General features: G+C 40.1%; 2 protein-coding genes across 2 annotated transcripts in view; one reads left to right on the plus strand and one right to left on the minus strand.

Moving 5' to 3' along the window:
• Nucleotides 1-9590, plus strand: part of LOC145353032 (SH3 domain-binding protein 5-like) — a 75228-nt gene extending 65638 nt beyond the window's left edge. Inside the window, exons 8-9 of the mRNA XM_080203343.1 lie at nt 6639-6890; nt 8247-9590. Of these exons, the coding sequence (XP_080059469.1) occupies nt 6639-6890; nt 8247-8422 (428 nt within the window). The 3' untranslated portion in view covers nt 8423-9590. The remainder of the gene's footprint in view (nt 1-6638; nt 6891-8246) is intronic.
• A 116-nt stretch (nt 9591-9706) lies between these two features.
• Nucleotides 9707-22306, minus strand: part of capn7 (calpain 7) — a 39220-nt gene continuing 26620 nt past the window's right edge. The window contains exons 16-21 of the mRNA XM_080203331.1: nt 21079-21154; nt 19657-19802; nt 18336-18398; nt 16705-16835; nt 13601-13684; nt 9707-12325 (exon numbers count right to left, since the gene is read on the minus strand). Of these exons, the coding sequence (XP_080059457.1) occupies nt 12181-12325; nt 13601-13684; nt 16705-16835; nt 18336-18398; nt 19657-19802; nt 21079-21154 (645 nt within the window). The 3' untranslated portion in view covers nt 9707-12180. The remainder of the gene's footprint in view (nt 12326-13600; nt 13685-16704; nt 16836-18335; nt 18399-19656; nt 19803-21078; nt 21155-22306) is intronic.

Here is a 22306-nt window from a genome sequence, read left to right on the forward strand (position 1 = left end):
CCGTTTAGCTGGTTTCAGTCCGAAAATGTCATATATCGTGACATATTTTTTCATGTAGCCAAATTTATCCTGGATTATGTGAGGAAGATTGGCTCCATGAATCAGACCTGCTTTATAATATGAGGCTTAGTGCCTCGAGAAAGCTGTTTGCAAAGTACCTCACCATCGTGTGATGATAACCACTCCCCGTTGAGTGGAACATATCCGAACTGCGTTTGCTGCCAGCGCATTGCAGGCACAGTTGTGCTGTTTTACTCCATACTGTCATTGTGACCAGTTCAGTTCCTTGCTACTGTGAGCCTAAGATTTTTATTCGTAATGGGAAATAAGTGAATGTCGTGTATTTTTAAATTAAAGAAATAATGGTCATTCATCTCATCATTTTCTGAATGTTGAAGTGTTAATGTACCGTCACATGAAACAATTCAACAACACTGACAGATCAATCTGAAAGCCTTCAGACATTGGTGATCCAATCCTCAGATTCAGCATATAATATTGAGTTGGCTAAACTCTAGTTTATCTGGAAGGTTTGCATGTATCCAGATGGTAAACAACCTAACATGACAGATTTTTAAAGGCAGAATCTAAATTTAAGGTTTCTAAAGCTATGACTATTATAATATTTGGATTCAAATTGTTTAGTTCGAAAACCTCTACAGAAGTTATTTTAAAGACAAGTTTTGCTAGCAGTGTGTCTCTTGCCCATTAGTTTTCTGCTCCTGTGCAGACGGGTATTGGCAGCCATCTTGTGTTGGTAGAAGATAGTGTGACGTTTCCTTATGAAGGCATAGTAATTGAATGATTTCTGTTCTCAATACTCCACCCCTCTCTTTCACAGATCAATGAATCATTGAAAATAAAACGTTCCACTTCTTAAGGATATAGGCTTTTACTTTCATCTCTTCAAAGTAATGTGTAGAAGGTGTTGTCAACTAAAGTTGCCTGAGCTCCCGTTTTTGGAGTTTGAACAACAGCTAGTGTCACTGCAGTGTGTCTGTGTGGCTTTAAACAATGTGGATGGCACATTCTGTGATCACCCTGTAGCTTAAAAGTGTTCAGGCAATGGCTGATCACCAGACTGATGAAGAAGGAGTGGTGACACAGTTGTTAGCATTGCTGCCTCACAGTGAAGGGCCCAGGTTCAGTTGGGCCTTGGATCATTGTCTGTGTGGAGTTTGCACATTCTCTCCTTGTCTGCATCGGTTTCCTCCAGTTGCTCCGGTTTCCTCCCACAATCCAAAGACGTGCAGGTTAGGTGGATTAGCATGCTAAAATGCCCTTTAGTGTCAGGAAATTAGCAGGATAAATATGAGGTTATACAGAGTTAGGACTCATCAGGAAGCTTGCTGGGGAGGATCTAAACTAGCTTTACAAAGGGGTGAGAACCTTGGGAGAGAAGCAAAACTGGAACTAGAGGGCAAAAAAATTAGTAAATGAATGTGGAAAGCAAGGGAAGCGAAGGCTAGAAAATAAATCAACAGAAGAGTTCGGCAGCGCTTAGTGGGATATATTTCAAAGCACGGAACGTGCTGAAACGTCTTGAACGGTAGAAATGGCAGCTCAGCGTTTCTACTTTTCTGGTGTGATAAACAGGAGAGAAATAAAGAGGCAATATTAGTCAGAGGGATGTTGATGAGAAAGATCATCAAATGTGTCTATATGGGTTGAATTGAAAAACAAAAATTGGGACAGCCACACTGCTGGGAATATGCTTTGATATCCACTCCCCCTCTCCCTACAAAACCAGACACGCAGCGATAGAAGAGAAAATATGTATTTAAGATGCTGAGATAAACAGCAGAGCAGTAATATATTTTAAACCCTAAAGAGGGTGGCAAAATTTTAAAATGCATTCAAGATGTTTTTTAGCCAGCACATAGCAAGCCTGGAACCAACAAGACAGCCGGTTACATCAGACATGGTAATATGACAGGATTAATTCATGTTCTCAGATTAAAGGTAGCAGCAAGCACAATGCTACTGAATTTACATCCAGTTTGAGGGGGAGAAGAGTGGGTCCAAGACTAGAATTTTAAACATAAATAAGGGCAGCTATATGGGCATGAAAGCTGAGGTTTGGGTTAATGGGCTGGGGGTTAGATTAATACAAAAACAGTGGTGGACATTTAAGGGGATATTTCAAAATACTCAGAATAACTATACTTCTGTTATAAAGAAAAAATTTCTAAAGGAAGGACCTAACATCCGTGGTTAACTAGAGAATTTAGAGAAAGCATCAAACTTAAGAAAAAACAATATAACTGCACAAAGGTGAGTGGCAGGCCAGATGATTGGTCAGAATATAAAGAATGGCAGAGAATGACTAAAAGGTTATTCAAGAGAAAGAAATTAGAGTATGAAAGGAAGATAACTAGAAATGTAAAAACAAATAGCAAGAGTTTCTACAGGTGTTTAAAAAAGTGTAAGCTAAGTGAATGTTGGTCCTCTAGAGAGTGAGAATGGAGAATTAATAGTAGATGATAAGGAAATGGTGAAGTGAACAAAAATTTTTTTGTTCACAGTAGAAGATGCACAAAAAAATCCAGTAAGAGCTGTAAATCAGGAGGTGGAAAGGAGAGAGGAACTTGGTGAACTTGTAATTATCAAGGAGGAGCTATTGAGCAAACTGATGGAGATTTGGGCTGACAAGTCTCCCAAATTCTGATGGACTTCATCCAAGGCTCTTGAAAGAGATGGCTAACGAGGTCGTAGATGTTAATTTTACAAAATTTCTAGACTCTGGAAAGGTTCCATCAGGTTGCAAAGTAGCAAATATAATCCCTCCATTCAAGAAGGGAGCAAGGCAGAAAACGGGCCAGTTAGGTTGACATCTGTCATGGGGAAGTATTGGAATCAGACATTAAGGAAGTTGTAGCTGGGCACTTGGAAAAATTCAAGGTAATCAGGAAGGGTCAGCATGGTTTTGTGAAAGGGAAATCATGCTTAACCAATTTAGTAGAGTTCTTTGAAGGAGTAACATGTCCTGTGAATAAAGGGGAACCTGTAGTCATACTGCACTTGCATTTCCAAAAGGAATTTAATATCAGCTACATCAAGGTTATTACCAAAAATAAATGTTCATGGTGTCGGGGGGGTAATATATCAGCTTGGACAGAACGTTGGCTGGCTGGCAGAAAACAGAGTATGCATAAATGTTTATCTGATTAGCAGGATGTAATGAATGGAGTTCTTCAGGAGTCTGTGATGGAGCCTCAACTATTTTACAATTTACATTAATAACTAAGATGAGGGGAGTGAAGGCATGGTAGCTTAATTTGACATAGGAGCAGAATTAGGCCACTTGGCCCATTGAGTCTGCTCTGCCAGTCAATCATGGGTGATATTTTTCTCATCCCCACTCTCCTGCCTTTTTCCCCATAACCATGATCCCCTTATTAATCAAGAACCTATCTATCTCTGTCTTAAAGACACTCAGAGACCTGGCTTCCACAGCCTTCAGCAGCAGAGTTCCACAGATTCACCATTCTCTGGCTGAAAAAATTCCTCCTCATCTCTGTTTTAAAGGATTGTCCCTTTAGCCTGAGGTTGTGCCCTCTGGTTTTCCTACTAATGGAAACGTTCTATCCAGGCCTTGCAGTACCCTGTAAATTTCAATAAGGACCCCCTCATCCTTCTAAACGCCAATGAGTACAAACCCAGAGACACAAAGATAGGTAGGAAAGTTATAGGTTGAGTGACTGGGCAGAAATCTGGCAGAGGGAGTATAATTTGGGAAAATGTAAAGCTGTTTACTTTGGCAGGAAGAATAAAAAAGCAGAGTATTACTTAAATGAAGAATGACTGCAGAATTCCACAAGGCAGAGAGATCTACGTGCTCTAGTGCATGAGTCACAAAAAGGTTAGTTTGTAGATTCAGCACGTAGTCAAGAAGACTAATGGAATGTTAGCCTTTATTATTAGAGGAACATAAAATAGGGATGTTAAGCCTCAGTTATACAGGGCATTGGTGAGCCCACATCTCCAATACTGTGTGCAATTTTGGTCTCTTTATTGAAGGAAGGGTGTAACTGCATTGGAGGTTGTTCAGAGTAGCTTCCTGGAATGAGTAAGTTGTCTTATGAGGATCGGTTGAGCTTTAAAACTCCACTGGAATTTAGAAGAGCAAAGGGATGAATTGATTGAAGTGTATAAGATCCTGAATGGTCTTGACAAAGCGTGGGGCCAAATGGCCTGCTTCTGCTCCTACTCTATATGTTCATAAGTCCAACAAGAGGGATTTCTGGACTTTGTTTCAGGGAATGAAACTGGGCAGGTGGGAAAGTAGGGGAAGAGTAATTCAGTTAGATTTAGCACAGTTATTAGAAAGGAAAGAAATAGACCAGAAATAAAAGTTCTCATTTGGGGAAAGGTTTATTTTACTAAGTTGAGATGTGATTTGGCAAAAATAGACAGGAACAAATGATCTGAAGGTAATCTAGTATCTGAGCAATGGGAGCTGTCCAAGCAGGAAATATATTCCCAAAAGGATGAAACTTCAGGTTCAGAGATCCCAGATGTCCGGCAGCACATGAAGTGGGATAAAGCAAAATCGGAATGCTTAATATTGGATAGCAAGTGCTAAATACTACAAAAAGCATGGAGTACAAAAAGTGTAGGGGTAAAACAAAATAGTAAATTAGCAATATTTTTCATGTCCTGTCTTCGCTTTCCTATGTAAAATGAAGGCAAATCCAAAAATATTTCGTAAATACATAAGAAGTAAGAAGATAACTAAAGAAAGAGCAGGACTTGTTAGAAACCAAAAAGATAACTGCAAGGTGGAGGTGGATAACATTGGTATGTTATTAATGAATACTCCACGATTGTCTTAAGAGTGTGACAAAGCAGGCATGCTGAATATCGGATAGGATAAACATAGTGCTAGAGGAAATACTAAGAGGTTTAACAACTTTAAGAGTGGACAAATAGCATTGACCGTTGACAAATAACATTAAAATCTTCAAGGTTGTTAAGAGATGCAAGGGACGAAATAGCAAAGGCATTAACCATCATTTTCTAATACCGCTGTACCATTGTTTAAAAAGTGAAAAAGAGATCAGTTCACTACAGGCCTGTCAGTCTAAGCTCCGATGTGGGCAAATTGCTGGAGAAGATTTTGAGGGTTAGTATAAATGATCAGTTAGTAAGGCACAGATTTGTCGAGGGCAATCAGTATGTTTCGTTTGACTAACTTGATTGAATTTTTTTTGAGGAAATAGCAAGGTTGATGAGGGCACTAAATTTGATGTGATATGCACAGAATATTGACATGGTTCCACATAGCAGACCCCTCAGCAAGATAAAAGTGCAAGGAAAAGTGGCAAGTTGGATCCAAAATTGGCTCACTGGCAGGAAGTAAAGGATTGTGGTCAAGAAATGATTTTGTGACTAAACCGTTGTTTCCAGTGGGGTTCCACAGGGTGGTATTATATCCTTTTTTTGTGGTATATAATCAATCATTTAGACTATAGCTGTAGTGAGTAGAGTTCAGAAGTTTGCAGATGATGCAACAAATTGTGTGATTGATGAGGAAGGAAGCTGCTGACTAGACAAAGATATCAATAAATTGATGAAGTGAGCAGAAAAGTGGCAAATGAAATTCAATCCAGAGAAATGAGGGAGAGGCCAGATAAGGTGATGTGCAATAAACGGTAGCTACTGAGGTGTATAGAGAAACCTGGATGTACTTGCCTATGTAATGTCTGAGGGTAGCAGGACTGATAGATAAGGCGATTAGAAAGGCATACGGGCTACTTTAGTTTATTAACCGAGGTAGAGACTTTAAAAGGAGGGAAGTTATATTAAACACTAGTAAGGTTGTGTACAGTTCTGATCACCATATTACAGGAAGTATGTCATCACACTGGAGAAGATGTTGGGATATGCGAAGGTGTTGCCGGGAGTGAAATTGAGCTATGAAGAAAGCATAGTCAGGTTGGGGTTGATTCCTCTGGAACCTGAAGCTGAGGGATGATTTAATTGAGGTGTATAATATTTTGTGGAGTCTGGACACTGGATTGGAAGTTCTATTTCCTTTAGCAGCGAGGTCAATAACCAGAGGGTGCAGTTTTAATGTAATTGGTAGAAGGATGAGTGGGGAGTTGAGAAATCTTTTCACTCAGATGGTGCTGTGGTTCTGAAATTTGCTGCTGGAAGGGCAGTAGGGGCAAAAGCCCTCATTGTACTGAAAGAAAATGGATATGCAGCAATGGCGCAGTAACCTACTGAGCTACTGAATGTGCTTTAGGCTAAATAGATATTTATCAGTCATCACAGATTTAATGGATTAAATGAACTCCCACTGTTGTAAATTTTGATGATTCTGGTTTATTGCTGCACAATGGATTTACATGTTAAATAGTTCAAATGGCATTTGAGAATACCTAATGAAATCATTAGACTGTTTAGTGGCAACACACTATAATCAGAAGCAGTGACGCAGATATCAAACCCACTGAAGGTTTTTATGCATGATCTCTGATAACGCCAAGTACACAATGTTGTCATTTTAAATTAGAAATGCCTCTTTAATTTTGTTGAATAAATTGTCTAATCTAATGAGCGGAACGCAGCGTGATAATGGATTTCTTAATAAATTCCAGCTGATTATTCTGTAACATCTTTCTCATTTGCAGTGACATCTGAAATATTCGAAGACGATAACTGCAGCAGCCCTGTCTCTGAAGATTCGGAGAGCCAGTCTGAGTTCTGTTCGAGTTCCTGTCCAACTAGTCCGTTTGATCCCCCGACCCCTTTCCCCCCAGGAAATCGGCCCCCCAGCTTGGAACTGTTGAGTCCTGTGTCTGAATGTGCCATGGGCTCTCCCATTCTGGGGCCTCGCAGTGAGTGCAGTGGAGCCTCATCTCCAGAATGTGAGGCTGAGAAAGGTCAGTGATGTTTCAGGTTCACCATGGAAGGAAAGTATTGTAGCAGATGAAATGTGATGAGTCCTTATTTCAACCCAAAATCTCCTTTTCTAAATATGATAGGAGGGTGAAAGGGATGATAAGTATAGAGACAGTAGGTCATTGGCTGTGACACTTCTGTGGTTATGCTGTGCCAGTATAATGATGATGATGTAGAATTTCTTAGTTGGCCATGCCATTTTGTGGATCCAGTCCTAATTTGTGGCAGTAGGATCATTTGCATAGCTAGGGTGGGCATGATGTGTGTATCAATGAAGGACTCAAATAAATTCTCTAAATCTTTTACACCCAGTGGAGCAAGCAGACCTCTTTGAGGATGGTGCCATTCCCCCAATTTAAGGTTCAGACTGCTGTATTCAATATATCAGAACACATGCCACGTAGGAATGAAACAACATAGGACTTTGGAGCATGCATAGACTATTTGGCCCTTTAAGTGTGCTCTGTCATTCAATGAGACCACAGTTGGATTAGACATGATGTTAGTTCCATCTTTCCCCAATCCTCCCCCCATAATGTTCAACTCCCTTGTCAATCAAAAATTAACTCAATCTTGAATAACTTCAGTGATTTTAGTATGAGTTCTGTGGAGAACTATCAAGGGCTTAAAAGGCAGCATTTCTTAGAGTAGCCAGGAAATTCCTTTTGAAAAGGAGGGGAATTGATGGAGTGGAGAGATCTACCCCAGTTTTCTTTCCCTCTTCCCCATTCTGGAATCATCATAGAATTCCTACAGCGAAGGAGGCCATTCGCCCCATCAAGCCTGCACCAACTCTGATAGAGTTTCTTTACCAGGCCCTTTTTCTCCCACTCTATCCCTGTAATCCCACACATTTAGCATTTACCATGTCTAATACATCTAATCTGCACATCATGGGACAACACTAAGGGGCAATTTAGCATGGCCAATCCTTTGGACTGTGCAGACATGGGGAGAACGTGCAATCTGCACGCAGACAAGTCACCCAAAGCCAGAATTGAACCTGGGGTCCCTGGCGCTGTAATTTTGAGTAAGGACGAATGGGACAAAATTCTGATATGGGTTCCACCGAAAGCTCAAGCAGTCTCTACGCCCAGGAACTCTTGAGGTCATTGTATCAGTGGAATATGCTGAGAAAAATAAATTTTAAGACTAACCACTCTACTATGATATTCATCATGCTTGGGTGAGGGTTTATAAAATTCTGCAATGTTTTCTTCTTTCTCAGTGATCTGTTGGTTTTCTCTGTGCTGTGAACTAAAAATGACTTTGTAGGATGTTTGTTCAGTGCTCACTCAATGCTCAGAGTTTTCAATTTAATTTTGCTGTTTGGACAGGGGACAAGGCTGAAGGTGTTGAACATGAAAAGGACAAACTGATTACCCAGCAGTCCGTTGATGAAGCAACCCTGGAGATCAAAGTAACTCAAATTTCAGACAAGTGCACAGAGCCAAAGGAGAAGAGAATTTCCGAAATAGAATTCCGTGAATTGGCTCAATCACCAACCTGTTAAATATTGTGAAGCGACATCCTCAACGTGCCAGGAAACATTGCGTCACTGACTTATTCGCTCGCAGACACTGTCTTGGCCTTTTAATTGCTGTCTAACTGCTGTGCCGAAAGGCTCCCCTAAGGAGTGGCTGGTTTTCCTGACTGGGAAAAAGAAACTACAGTAGTTCTGGGTTGAAAATTAATGGGATATCTGCAAAGTCTAGTTAGCAGTCTAATTTCAGACTGGAGGCAAAGTAGCAGTAACCAATTTTGTGCTGTTCAACTGGATATGAAGTAAGATCCTTGTCTGCTTTGTTCCCCAACTGATGACCTGCTTACATGTGGCAAAGATGGAGCTCCGATTAGCAGCAAGTCCTGCTTTGCTCCACTTGTACTTTGTGCTGTATCCATGTGCACTACTTCATCGTGTCCTCTTCAGTGTTGACCCTGCCATATCCTGGTGTATGCTAAGGGTTAGATCCCTTTGTGGCAGGCTTAAGAACCTGTGTTTCCTGTTATTTGGAAGGACTTACAACAACAAAAAAAGACAAAGGAAATTGCAGAGGGTCCTTCACTTCCTGTGCTCAGTGTTATTATTAATGAAACAACACAGTTTAGTAGCTGGGACAAAGGACTCCATCCCTTTTCCTTCACGTCCTTCTGATACACAGAAGGAAACAGATATGGGGAAATGTGCAGCCAGCCTTTGCTAGGGAGTGGGATGTTCCCTTGAGGTGGAAGAATTTTCACTTTTTTTCCTTTTTTATAGACCTGTTTGTGCCAATCCAAATGCACTACATGAATGGACAGGTTTTACTGCTGTGCATTTTTCACCTGTGCAGGCCATGAATAGTGCCCTGAACAGGGGAGTACGGTGGAAACCCAAATCATCAAACCAGTTCCTGTAGCTTAGCACAGGAAATACACAACCTCATTTGCCAAGCCTGTTTCTGACCCAAGTCAGGCAAATAAAATGAACAATGGCAAAGCCTGCATGCCTTATGTTTTAAACATTATCAATCACATGTTGTAGATTTAGACCTTGTTTTCAGTGTTACATTTTGTACATTTGTTATTGTAATATTGAGTTGTCTATGATGCATTTAACTATTTTATAGATTGTCATTTATGAAGTTGGCTTGTATGTCTGTACATTATGAATACATATACAGCTCATTATTGTGATTGTGTTTTTGTATCTTGTACATAATGATATTGAACAACAGTGACAATCTGTCTAAAGGACAACATCAAGCCCAAACCAGTTCTAGTTACAAATGAACATCTTACAAATGCTCATGGTTCAAGTCGATGTTTGTTCTGACAGAAGGTCATCAACTTAATGTTGTTGTTCTCCCTCAAAGATGCTGCCTAACCTCCTGAGAATGTCCAGAAATTGAAGTTTTTTTAATCATGCTTCAGTCTTTTGCATTCCTAATCAGAGTAGGTAAATAGCAAAATGCTTCAAGACTTGAGGAAGATCTTGATTTCAATATTGCACATTCTGCAGGCTAGGTTTAATTTGAGAAAACACTCTTTCTGACTAAACAACACTGTGGTGGCAGAGTTCCAAGTAAGCCACCTGAGCCTGCTCTGCCATTTAATAAGATCATGGCTGATCTGATTGGAACCTGATCTTGGGAAATACTTATCGATTTCTAATGCCACATTGAATGCTGATGGGAGCAAACAGCATTGTCAAAGTTTCTATACTTGGGTGGTCTCAAACCAGCAACCTTGACCAAACTGACAAATTATGCAATGGAGACTGACCTGGGGGTAATAATCAGATCTTTTCTCTTTGTCAAGCCATATCAATCCAATCTCAAGCCAACTCAATCTATCCTTGTTCCCATCTGGTAAATCTTCAATGGGCCAAGTAGCCAATTCAGTTTTCCAAACATGTAATCGATTCCTCTCCCAAACTAACATTGTTAGCTTTTCTATTTAATTGTTGTAACTGCATGCTGATCTTTTGCAATCAATGCACTCAGATCCCTCTGCATTTCCACTTGGACATGCTTTTGCTATCAAAATGAACAATTTTACATTTGCCCACTCCCTCATCTATGCCACTTTTCAGCTCCACATGTCCTCTTCACAATTTTCCTGCCTATCTTGATATTGTTAGCAAACTTAGCAACCATACTTTTGATCCCTTTATCAAATTGTTTATATAAACTGTTTTAAAAAAAAAGTAGAGGTCAAAGTACTGATTCCTATGACATACCACTCATTAAATCTTGGCAACCAGCAACAGACCCACTTGTGGCTACCTAGTTTCCTGTTAGATTGCCAATTGTGCATCCATGCCAATATATTGCACCCTACACCACAAGTTTTTATTTTCTGCAATAACTTTTGATGTGGCACTTATCTAGAAATCCACCAGTTCCCTTTTATCAGATTACTTCAAAGAACTCCAATAAATGGGTTAACCATGATTCCCCATCCACTAAACCATGTAGACTGTTTAGTGTAAATAATCATAGACATTTGATTATGCAGTGAGAACTATTTAATAGGCTGACACAATTCAGTTTCCATGCTGTGGTTTTGAACTCAGAAGATAGATTTATCACCTGTGCAGTAGAGGGAATGCTGCTAAATGGTCAAGATGTTAAATCAAATTCTTGCCTACCCTTTCAGGTAGACTTAAAAGATTTGGTGGTGCTAAGGTAGAGGAGTTCCCCCCACCAGATAATCTGTATTTAATCACATTTCTGGTTGAGAGAGCTTGCTGTGTGCAAATTGGCAACAGCATTCCATACATTAAAACAGTGATTACTCCTAGTGTTTTGGAATGTCTTGAGGCTGTGAATGGATCATATATTTCTTGGGGGAGGAAAATAGGCTCAGAGTATGGAGTCAGCATGTCTGGGTTTGAGTGTCTGCAGTTAAGCTGTAGGAAAAACAGTCCCAGACATGGACTGAACTGGCCAATTAACTCCTGAACTCTATAACCTTTACACAAAAGCACATGAATGATTAGAAACATTATTTTAAAAATCCAAGCTGTCACACATACTTGAATAGATGAGGTCCTAAGTTTCCTGTCTTGAAATAAAAGTGGTTTAGTATCTTAATGAAAATTCAGCTTTCCCATAACCAGTGTGTGGATGCATAATTTTAATTCTTATGCATGCGAGATACTAAAAAAAATAAAAAATATATAATCTGTAATAGAAATACATACAGCTGAATTCAGAATTAACAGATCAATATCCACCCTTTAAAAAATTTGATTTATGATTACAAATATTGACTGGTCTTTATATTATACATTGCACATGTCCCTAAGTTGCAGAGTTAATCCAGTAAACATCGACAGCTGCTTTTTTGTTTTACAGATTAAAAATGTTCGAAAAACATTTCCACTCCTGTGTCATCACGCGAAAGGTCGGCAACACGTTTGCAACTGAGCACTTGTGAAAATACTCCAATCTAATTCTAGCCTGAATTTAGTTAACTGATTGCAGTGCTGAAGAAAAACAGCCACAAATTAAGACTCCCAGCTATAGTCTATATTCAAAATACGCACATTATTTACTTCTGTAAAGATTATACAAGTTCCTTCCTTATAGATGTGACTTTGCTTAATGGGTAAACTGCAGTGGAAGTATACCTTATCCACCAGTTAGCACCTTGCAGTCTCTCAAATAAATCCTCTACAATGAATAAATTTGAGCTGGTGCCTGAGAAAATGTCCCCTTTTTAAAAAGTTACCTTAACAGGCATGTACATGATTGAAGATTAAAGATGTCATTACAGTTCCTTGGTTCACTGTAATTGAGTGATCTTGAGTGGGATGACACTGTGGAAATCTAAGAAGAAAGGGCCTTCCTGACCAGGGAGGAAGGTTGTAGGGATGATATTGTAAACTCCTGTAGGAACCCGCTCAACTTCCAAATAGCAGAATCCACATCTGCAACAGAAGGAATGCACACATTAACTGCCAAATGTCCATGTATAATCAGGTCAAACACAATGTACAAATCAAGAACCAGCACATCAGGAGGTCAGTGAAGATTATGGAAGAAAGTAGCCAAGTGGAAATGGTATGGTCATCTGTTGGGATAAAAGAGAAAGTGTGATAAGGTGAGTGATGGAGATGGGACAGCCAGAAAGAGGAGGAGGAGGAAGGCTCAAGACCAGATGGAAAGATGTGGCAGCGAGAGACATCAATGCAATGGAATTGGAAGAAGAATGGTTGGCCGACGGGAGGAGATGGAGAAGTCGAAATTATCAGCATCTTGGTGACTCCGAGTACAAATGGGAGAAGCTGGAAGACGATACAAACCGGTGATCACGAGAGGAAAAAAAAGACTTGAATTTATGTAGCACTGTTATGACCACATGACATCCCAGTGCACATACTTTTGCAGTGTAGGCACTGTTGTAATATAGAAAACATGAAGGTCAATTCGCATGCAAAAATCCCACATGTTGAGGGATAAATATTGACCAGAACACCAGATACAACTTCCACGCTCTTCATTAAAAAACACCACTATACAATCTTTAAAAATGACAAGACAACTGGGGACGGCATATGCAACTCTGTGGCTCACTCTCAGTACTGCAATGGGACTGCCAACCTGGATTACAGGTTCAAATCTCAGTAGTGGGGTTGAAGCCACAACTTGGATGAGAATGCTCCAACTGAGTTGAAGGACAAAATTCAAATAGGAGGGGAAAAAATAAGTGGATATGTTTCTCATGTCGAAAATCTGCTGGATGTTTTTATTTGTTCACTTCTACAGGTTTCTCTGCTGTTTAAAATCTCAAAGATGACAAAAAACAGACATTTTATACAAGGCTGCAACAGTGCTCCTGACATATAGAGACATGTGTCAGAGCAAGTTACTAGACTGTCTACTGAGCAAAATGGAGTAACGTCAAAACAAAAACTTTAATGAAGCGACTGGCTTGTAGACTAACTTCAAAGGCTGATTAAATTGGCTAATGCTGGTGTAGACAGGGAACCAGAGTTCACTGGTGTTAGGAGAATGGAGCGAGAGAGGCAGGTAGACCTGTGGTTTTTGGCAAGGGAAGGCAGAACAAGACCACACGGAGCTGGCACAACAGAAAGCAACAGCCACAAAATTTTTAAAAAAAGCACTCTTTTTAAAACATATTTGTAGCCTCAAGGAAGACAGATTCCATCAATGAGATGATACAAATAAAGTAAAAACAATACCTGTAATCTCCACTGGGCTTTTTCTGGAATTCAGTGTCTCCTGCTGTTGAGACCATCACCATTTCAAATCCAACGCTATATTGCCTGTAAGAGAGAGAATGTGGGCAAATAAATCAAGAAAATAATGCATTATGATTATAGTAATTTTAGTTGGTTCCTGATGCAGTGCACCATTAGAGTGCATATCCTAACTCACACCAAGTCTGATTCATCCACGCCCTAATGTTTGACCCCTGGTTCACCAACACAAAATTCTCATGCTTGTTTCAAGTGCCTCCATTGCCCCATCTCGTTGTATCACTATAAACTCCTTTAACCCTACAAGATCCTCTGCAAACTCCCAATTCCTCCAATTACAGCTTTTTGTGTATCTATCACTTTCTTTATCCCATTACTGCCAGCTTTGTATTTTGTTTGCTGAGCCCCAACTCTGCAATTCCTTCCCTCAATCTCTGACTCTCCACTTTGCCCTCTTCTATTAAGATGTACCTTAAAACCTACCTTCAATCATGCTTTTAGTCAACTGTCATAATATTCTGCGGTTCAATGTCATATATTCTAATAACGCTCCGATAAAGCACGGTGGAATATTTTACTATTTTAAAGATGCAATATAAATGCAAGTTGCTGTTATCACATGGTAAGTTCCTCAACTTGCCACTACTACTTGGGATTGGGAGGGAGGGAGGAGCTTCTACAAACATGAGTAGAGGGAAATGGCATGGTGGTACAGTGGTTAGCAAAGCTTCCTCAGCGCCAGGGACCCAGGTTCAATTCCAGCCTTGGGTGATGGTGTGGATTTTGAACTCTGTTTGCATGGCTTTCCTCTGGGTGCTCCAGTTTCCTCCCACAGTCCAAAGATGTGCAGGTTAGGTGGATTGCTAAATTGCCCCTTTGTATCCCTTAGGGGGATTAGTGGAGTAAATGCATGGGGTTAGGGGGATAGGGTGGCGGAGGAGTGGGGATGGGCCTGGGTAAGCCAGTGCAGACTCAATGGGCTGAATGGCCTCCTTTTGCATTATAATTGCATGATTTTATGGTGGAATTTAAAAGCAGTTTGAAAAAAATGTTTCCCAATATATGACATTAGGGCCATAAGATAGTAAATGGAATAAAAAAGGTTAAGCTAGGATGAATTCAACTGTGGGAGCAAGACATTGGAACAAATTTGGTAAAGTGCAATTTTAAGACTGACGTTGACAAGAGTCACCACTTTGAATGGATTCCCAGATACAGCAGCAAAATAAATAATTTGACAGACTAGAGCAGTGGGAGACCATAGGGTCTTCCTGGATTCAGTAAGACAGGCCAAATGGCCATCCTCGTCAATTTTGATCTTGTCACATAGCTAGAATGCACAAAGTCTTGCATGTTGAGAATACCATGTCAACTTCCCAAACTGCAGCTACATAGCATGAGGACACCCGTGTACCTGATGGGACATGCTCCTCTCCTAACTTTAATTTCAAGGAATAAATAATGGAATATAATTAAAGAGGTATTAGTGTTTTGAAGAGGTTTATAGACAGCAAGGAGATGACAAACTGAGGATAACAAGCATAGTCACACCTCCAAGTGTTTCCCATATGCTTAAGTCACAAGTTTTAAAAGTGCAGCCAGGAAATATTTGGTGATGAGAATTTACTAAGCTTTGTAACAGCAAATAATTTTCTCTGAAAAGGTGCACGGATAGTGAAAAAAGTTCTAAATTTATTTTTACACAGCCAAATATCACAAAGATTGAATCGTATGGGGATCTTTTCTCTAGAAAACACTGAAGGATAAGACAAGTGATCCTTAGAATTATGAAGAAGTTCGATAAGTTAGAGACAATGGCTTGACGCTTCCAAACAGTGGTGGCAATGAGGAATGATTGCTGCCGCACTCAAAGGTTCCCCCAACTCAACTGCTGTGCATTTCTTCTAGAATCATAGAATCCCTCCAGTGCAAAAGGAGGCCACTTGGCCCACTGAGTCTGCACCAACCACAATCCCACTCTGTGGAGAACGTGTAAGGAACGTGTATGAGGAGAGGCTGAATAAACTAGGCTTGTACTCGTTAGAGTTTAGAAGAATGAGGGGAGATCTCATTGAGACGTATAAGATGATGAATGGGATGGATAGGATAGAGGTGGAGAGACTCTTCCCGCTCAAAAAAGACAGTAGGACTACGGGGCACAGCCTCAAGATAAAGGGGGGGCGGTTTAGAACGGAGTTGAGGAAGAACTTCTTCACTCAAAGGGTGGTGAATCTCTGGAATTCTCTGCCCGTTGAAGTGGTGGAGGCTGCCTCGCTAAATATTTTTAAGACGCGAGTTGATGGGTTTTTGATAAGAGAGGGGATTAAGGGTTATGGGGAGAGGGCGGGAAGGTGGAACTGAGCCGCGACAGATCAGCCATGATCTTATTGAATGGCGGGGCAGGCTCGAAGGGCTGGATGGCCTACTCCTGCTCCTATTTCTTATGTTCTTATGTAAGCTCCACACAAACTGTGACCCAAGACCAGAATTGAACCTGGGACCCTGCACTGTGAGGCAGCAGTGCTAACTACTCCGCCACCCCAGTGAATCAGTGATCCTGGCTGTCACAGAAACATGAAGTGATGTCCCTCAGGGAACTCCGGCAGAATGGAGTAGAGAAGGACAATACAGGACATGTCCTCTTTTTACAGCACTAGTTCCTGCATTGCAAGTTTAAAAGTCCAATATTTGAATATTAGTGAATGGATGAGTAAGTGGGCAGAATGGGTAGGTGAGCAGACAGGCTGTCTGGTCAGATTGAGGGGATATTCAGATGGTTGGGCGTGAGGGAATGCTTGATAAGTATGTCAGGAAGAAAGGGATAGAAGGATATGCTGATAGAGTACACAAAGTCGTGTGGAAGGAGACTTGTATAGATCAGTTGCTCTAAATGGTCCCTCTCTCGGCTGTAATTTGTATGTAGGATATAATAATATTTCATATTTTTAACCTTGAAAATAAAAGTAGAGCATTCTGATCTTTTATAAAGATATCAAAAAGGATTAGCCCCTAATGTGATCTAAAATAAACAAGGAAATCAAACACCATTACTCCTGAACCAAAGGTAATTTTTATTCTTGACTGACCTGGGCCCACGTAGTTCCATCAGTAATGGCCCGATTTTGTCAACGGTGATCTGATACACAGGATTCTTCTTGTAGCTATCTCTGTAATTTCCACATCCTCCTGCAGTCTGACCTTTCCACTGACCATTCACCTGGCATGATCACACACACAGGAAAAGTTTATGGTATTGCAAGTCATAGAAATACATTTCAGTTTTTGCCATTCTTGTCGCAGGTAATGAAAATCAATTCAACAAAACTGTATTCCTCTCTGATAGTCTGCTAGATCAAGGACTCTTCCATTTTAGACTGCAGGACAGAGTGAACAGATAGAAATATCACCTGAAATTACTTAAATATCAGCAGTGAACCATGTGCAATGGTAGCGTGTGACGTTGCAGTCTGGATTACAGCAATATGGAAATACTACAGAGCCTTGCATCAATTGTTGGCATTTACTCTCCATCTAAGCTAATAGTCCTAATCACGTTTACTCACCCTGTTACCATATCCCTTCATTCCATTTTACATCATCCACCTATACAATCTAATCTTGAATGTTGACATAATTTTTGCCTCAAACGCCAACCCTGTAAAGTAAACTCCATAGCCTCAGTTTCTCGTGAAAAGTTTCTCCTGCTTTTCGATCTAAATCTTCTGTGGTCTTTTGTTCTATTGGAAGTAGCTGCTTCCTCTTATTCTTCCATAATTTTAAATACCGCTATTAGACTATTCAATGTGTTCAAATTGAAAAAAACAGAATGGGGTGTGCCCAATTAGTGAAAAATCACAGTCTTACAGTGATTCAAGGTGATTACCATTTATTATAACCAACAGAATTATATTTGACATTTCAGTTGTACTGTAAACACACTTGGGATACGCAGCATTTAAGGGATGTTATTCTGAGGATAAAGTCACAAAACATTTCCCCCAAGAAATTTAGGGGCAATTAGATTAGACTGTGAATTCCTAATATTATGATTGCCAAGTGCAACTTCCACTGCAGTAACGGCAATCAGGCTAGCAAACTCATCCATAGCACAGAGTCAAGATGATAATGATGGTTATTTACTAAGAATTATATGCTGCCTTTTATAAAATTAATAAGAATAGGTGCATTTGAACAAAGCATTACACCCAAAACAGTGGTTGGGGGGAGATGAAATTTAAGTGTTTTCACAGAATCACAAAAAGATTCTCATTTTAATCATGGACAACATTGTTCTCTATTCCCTTTTGAGAATTTCAAACTGTTTTGACTGACTTAGCAGAAGCTATTCAGCAACTTTGAAGGAAAGTGTTATCTAATGGAATAAGAACAAATGGGAAACATTTGTCACTGTTTAGGGAGGCACACTGCATCTAGTTGCAGGCAACAAATTCATGGGATCCTTCAGAGGGTTGAAGATTGAGTACCAGGTTGTATTGAGTTAGATTGGTGACTTTGGGTTAGGCTGCCAGATGTGGTTTCTCTGCCTCAGGTTTCTTTTAATTGATTGCAGATTTATTGACACCTATCTCACTCATTCCAGACCACAGTGCATTTAAAAAACATCAACACTTTACTCCTGGTTTCCACAACCACATGAAAATATTGACAAGTACACATACAATTTTAAATTTGATATCTGTGAACCAGAAACACTCACCCTCTTATAGTGTGTGTATGGAAATGGGATCTTTGCAAATGTGAACTTGCACATGGCATAAACCTGTCAGAGAAAAAAAACCAAGTCTAATGAATTATCAACATTATTTCTATGTACATCCTGCTAATTGGTGCTGGAGATCAGAGTCAAGAAAAAGAAAGTTACTCCACATCTGAATGAGGTACTCAATATACCAGAGATAACCGTCAACCTATAACTTAAGGAAACAATTCAGCAGCATTTTTTCACCTTTAGTCACTTTAATTATATTTTTTCCTCATTTTGATTCTCTTCTCTCTGGAAAGTATGGAATCCCTGTTAGATCCAGCCTGGGACCTTACATTATTGACATGCGAGTCCTGACAGTGAATGGGAATGGGCTATCCAACTTGCTTAACAAGCAACCCTTTCATCCACACACAGCTTTCCCCTTTCTTTATACATGCAGGGTTACCTCGTGTCCATTGTCTGCTGTTCTGAACAACTTTGACACTATCAGTGTCTGCATAGCGCTGTTGACTCAGTCAAAAGATTGTGGCTTCAAGTACCACTCCACAACTTCAACATATGATCTTGCTTGACATCTCAATGCATTACTGAGGGAGAGCTCCACTGTTGGAAGGTGCTGTGCCATCTTTTAAATACAATTTAACCAAGGCCTTGTCCGTCTATTCAGGTGGACTTAAAAGTTTTTGCTATTTATGAAAAGTAGGGAATTTACTCCGAAGTCTTAACCAATATCTCATAAACAGATTATCTGATCATTATCGCATTGCTGTTTTCTAATTGGGTGCTGTGCTTGATACATCACAACAGTGACTACACTTCAAAGTACCTAATTGGCTGTAAAGCACCTTGGGATGTCTTGAGGTCATGAATGTTGCCACAAATACACAAGTATTCTTTTCTTGGTTTCCTGCCTCTTATCTCCAGTCTTTCAAGTTATGGGCATTTTTTCTCATTATTCCTCTGCCCAACAATATCTATCAGATTGCACTGACCCAGTGTACTGCTCTCATACTTCCACTTTTGACTCAACTCAGTCCCGACCAGGTCCTAGGATCAGTCAGCTATACAGTAGGGGCCAAACAACCAAACTGTTAGGCAGGAAGGTAGGAAGAAATTGCATTGTTTAGGACTTCAACTTGTCTTTTAGGAACTCTGAAAATAATTTCATACAACAAGCTGCTTTGAAGTGCAGCGACTTGGGTGGAAGCCAGTCTGAACATTATGGCTAGAGTATAAAATTTGAATGAAATAATTGTTATTAATTGAAGATTAAAGCTATGAGAAAGCAAAAGTGATGCAATACCCTACATACCCTGAGCGTGTAATGGATGGTGTTCTGCTTCTCATACTGAGACACCACTAAAGTAAACGTGTGTGTCCCTGGTGAGGTCAACTTGATCTTTGTCAAGTAATGAGGACTGTTTATTCGAATTCCATCAATGTATGGTGCAGGATCACCTACAATTAAACAGAAGATTTGAAAATAAATATGTCAAACTAGGCTAAGAATTCAGCATATGCATTCCAAGAATCGGTCTGAATTTTCCTTGGACAGTCTCGTAACTGAGTGCGTTTATAGTTTTAATCTTCAAATCAGTAACACTACACATAATCCATATTTAGTAAACAGAAAATAACAGTTATATCTGCCTGGAGTATACAGGGCATTGTAATAGGTGGTAATCTGGCTCTAATACAGAAACACTTTAGGGCAGCATGTTAGCAGTGATTAGCACTGCTGTGTCATAGCGCCAGGGACTGGGTTCAATTCTCAGCTTGGGTCACTGTTTGTGTGGTGTCTGCATGTTCTCCCTGTGTCTGCATGGGTTTCCTCTGGATGCTCCAGTTTCCTCCCACGGTCCAAAAGATATGCTGGTTAAGTGCATTGGCCATGCTGTTGAGTTGGCAAGATAATGTGGGACTGTGCTGTTCAGGCACAATGGAAATGTTTCATTTGATGGATCTATTTAACTGTAGCAAAATTGAAGCCTTTTGGTCACAGGTGAATTACTACTGGATTATATCTTGCTGGTTATGCAGCATATCTATGGTTAGAATAGTTACTGCTGGCTGCTTCTCCCAGCAGCACAGCAACACACATCTCCAGACAGGATTATTCATTGCCCCTCAGGGCAAGGCAAAGATGATCAAAGTTCAAGGAGGTCAGGATATGCACCTTGTTTTCTGAACAGAGACAGTCTCACTGATCAAAGTCTTTGAAAATGACCATGGCTTGGGGGCTGTGCAGACAGTCTGCAAGTTAAACAAACCCAATTGCACCTCCACTATTCATCTGCAATCCAGCTTACTCTGGAAATGTCAATTGGCCTTTGATCCTCTGGGAATGACATCATGAGAGATCAACCAACAAGCAAAAAAGATCCTTGGGATCCTTTTCACTCATCTAAAATCCATCGTCCTGTTTGCCTTGTCCATCATTCACTGCTCGTCTGCTCACTTCTGTAAAAATCACATTCCTTATTCAGTTTACTTTACTGAACCTGAAAATATTTCTGCTCTGGCTTTAAATTACTTTGAGATCCCAAGTCTTGGTCCTGCTGTATTACTTTCTGGAATGATTTATCCCCTTTCTACATTTCTCTCAACACCTTCTCTCAACACCTACCTCCCCCACGCATACACCCTCAAGTTTTATGCACTGATTTCACTTTTATCCTCCTAGTGCTCCTTTAAAATCTTACAGTTCTGCCGTTTCCATGAGGATCATACTTACTTGGATAGTAAACCTTCTTTCCACCAGTCTGGTAAACTACCAATGTTATAAATTCACGATTGTGGGCAAAATCATCCTGTAATAAGAACATAAACTTAGCAGTTAGGTTAGTGTGCAAACAAGCTTCATGGAACTCTTGTAAACCTGACAATATAGGGGAAAGCATTCAGCCATACATCCATGCCAGATCTCAGCTGTTATCTCCGTTGCATTTCCCTACCCTTTGCCATAGCCTTTAAAAAAATTCAACTATATGTTCAATTGTGCTTCCACCAACTTTCTAGTCCCAATAACCAATTGGATTAAAAACTGCTCCCTTCATTCTTCTGATGATCTTGAACCTATTTCTTCCAGTTACTGACAATTGGAAACAAAATCCCCCCACCGCTGCCCCCCACAGAATTGCTCCTTTGTTATGTTGAAAAGAGCCCCATTTTTTCTAGCCTGTCCTCATAAGCACTCTCATGCCTGATATTATCTTTGAAGATCTTTTCTGTATTCTCACCAATGTATCGACATTCTTCCTAAATTTGTGTGAAGACAGGACCAAGACAATTTCATACAAACGTCAAAATGCTTACAGCAGAGAAAGAGGCCATTCGACCCAGTTTAACTGTGCTAGCTGAAAGACAGATATCCAGTCTATAATTCTAGCACTTGGTCCCTAATCCTGCAGTTTACAACACCTCAAATGTAGATCCATTTTGTTTTTAAATGTGGTGAAGGTTTCTGCTTTTACTATCTTTTCAGGAAGTGAGTTCCAGATTTCTCAACTTTTTAGTTCTACTACCAAGTCTATACCACCTGGTTGTTGAATTCTTGTGTAAGAATTGTTGAATAAAACACTAATTGAACTGCAACCAGAGAACTAGTCACAGCACCACATGAAGGATATGACTGCATCACAGAGGAGATTTATCAAGACGGAGCCAAGAAGGAGAATTTTAGCCATGATTAAATAGGCTAGATTTATTTTCTTTGGAACAGAAGAGGCTGAGGGGTTTTATGAGGGATGTGGACAAAGTGGATCTATTTGTTATTAAATGTGCAAGTGTAGCATGGACTGATTTGGCCTCTTTAATTCTCTATGTTGCCAGACAGTTCACATCACAATATTCCAGCTGAAACCAAAGTCTTGCCACATGGAGAATCACAAATACAGCTCCTACCTATTTTGTGGGACACAATGATTTAGAAGGTCAGGAAGGATCACAGAATCCTACAGTGC

Source organism: Carcharhinus amblyrhynchos, chromosome 2 (genome assembly GCF_965287045.1).
Source record: "Carcharhinus amblyrhynchos chromosome 2, sCarAmb.v2.hapA, whole genome shotgun sequence".
In the NCBI taxonomy this organism is placed as follows: Eukaryota; Metazoa; Chordata; class Chondrichthyes; order Carcharhiniformes; family Carcharhinidae; genus Carcharhinus; species Carcharhinus amblyrhynchos.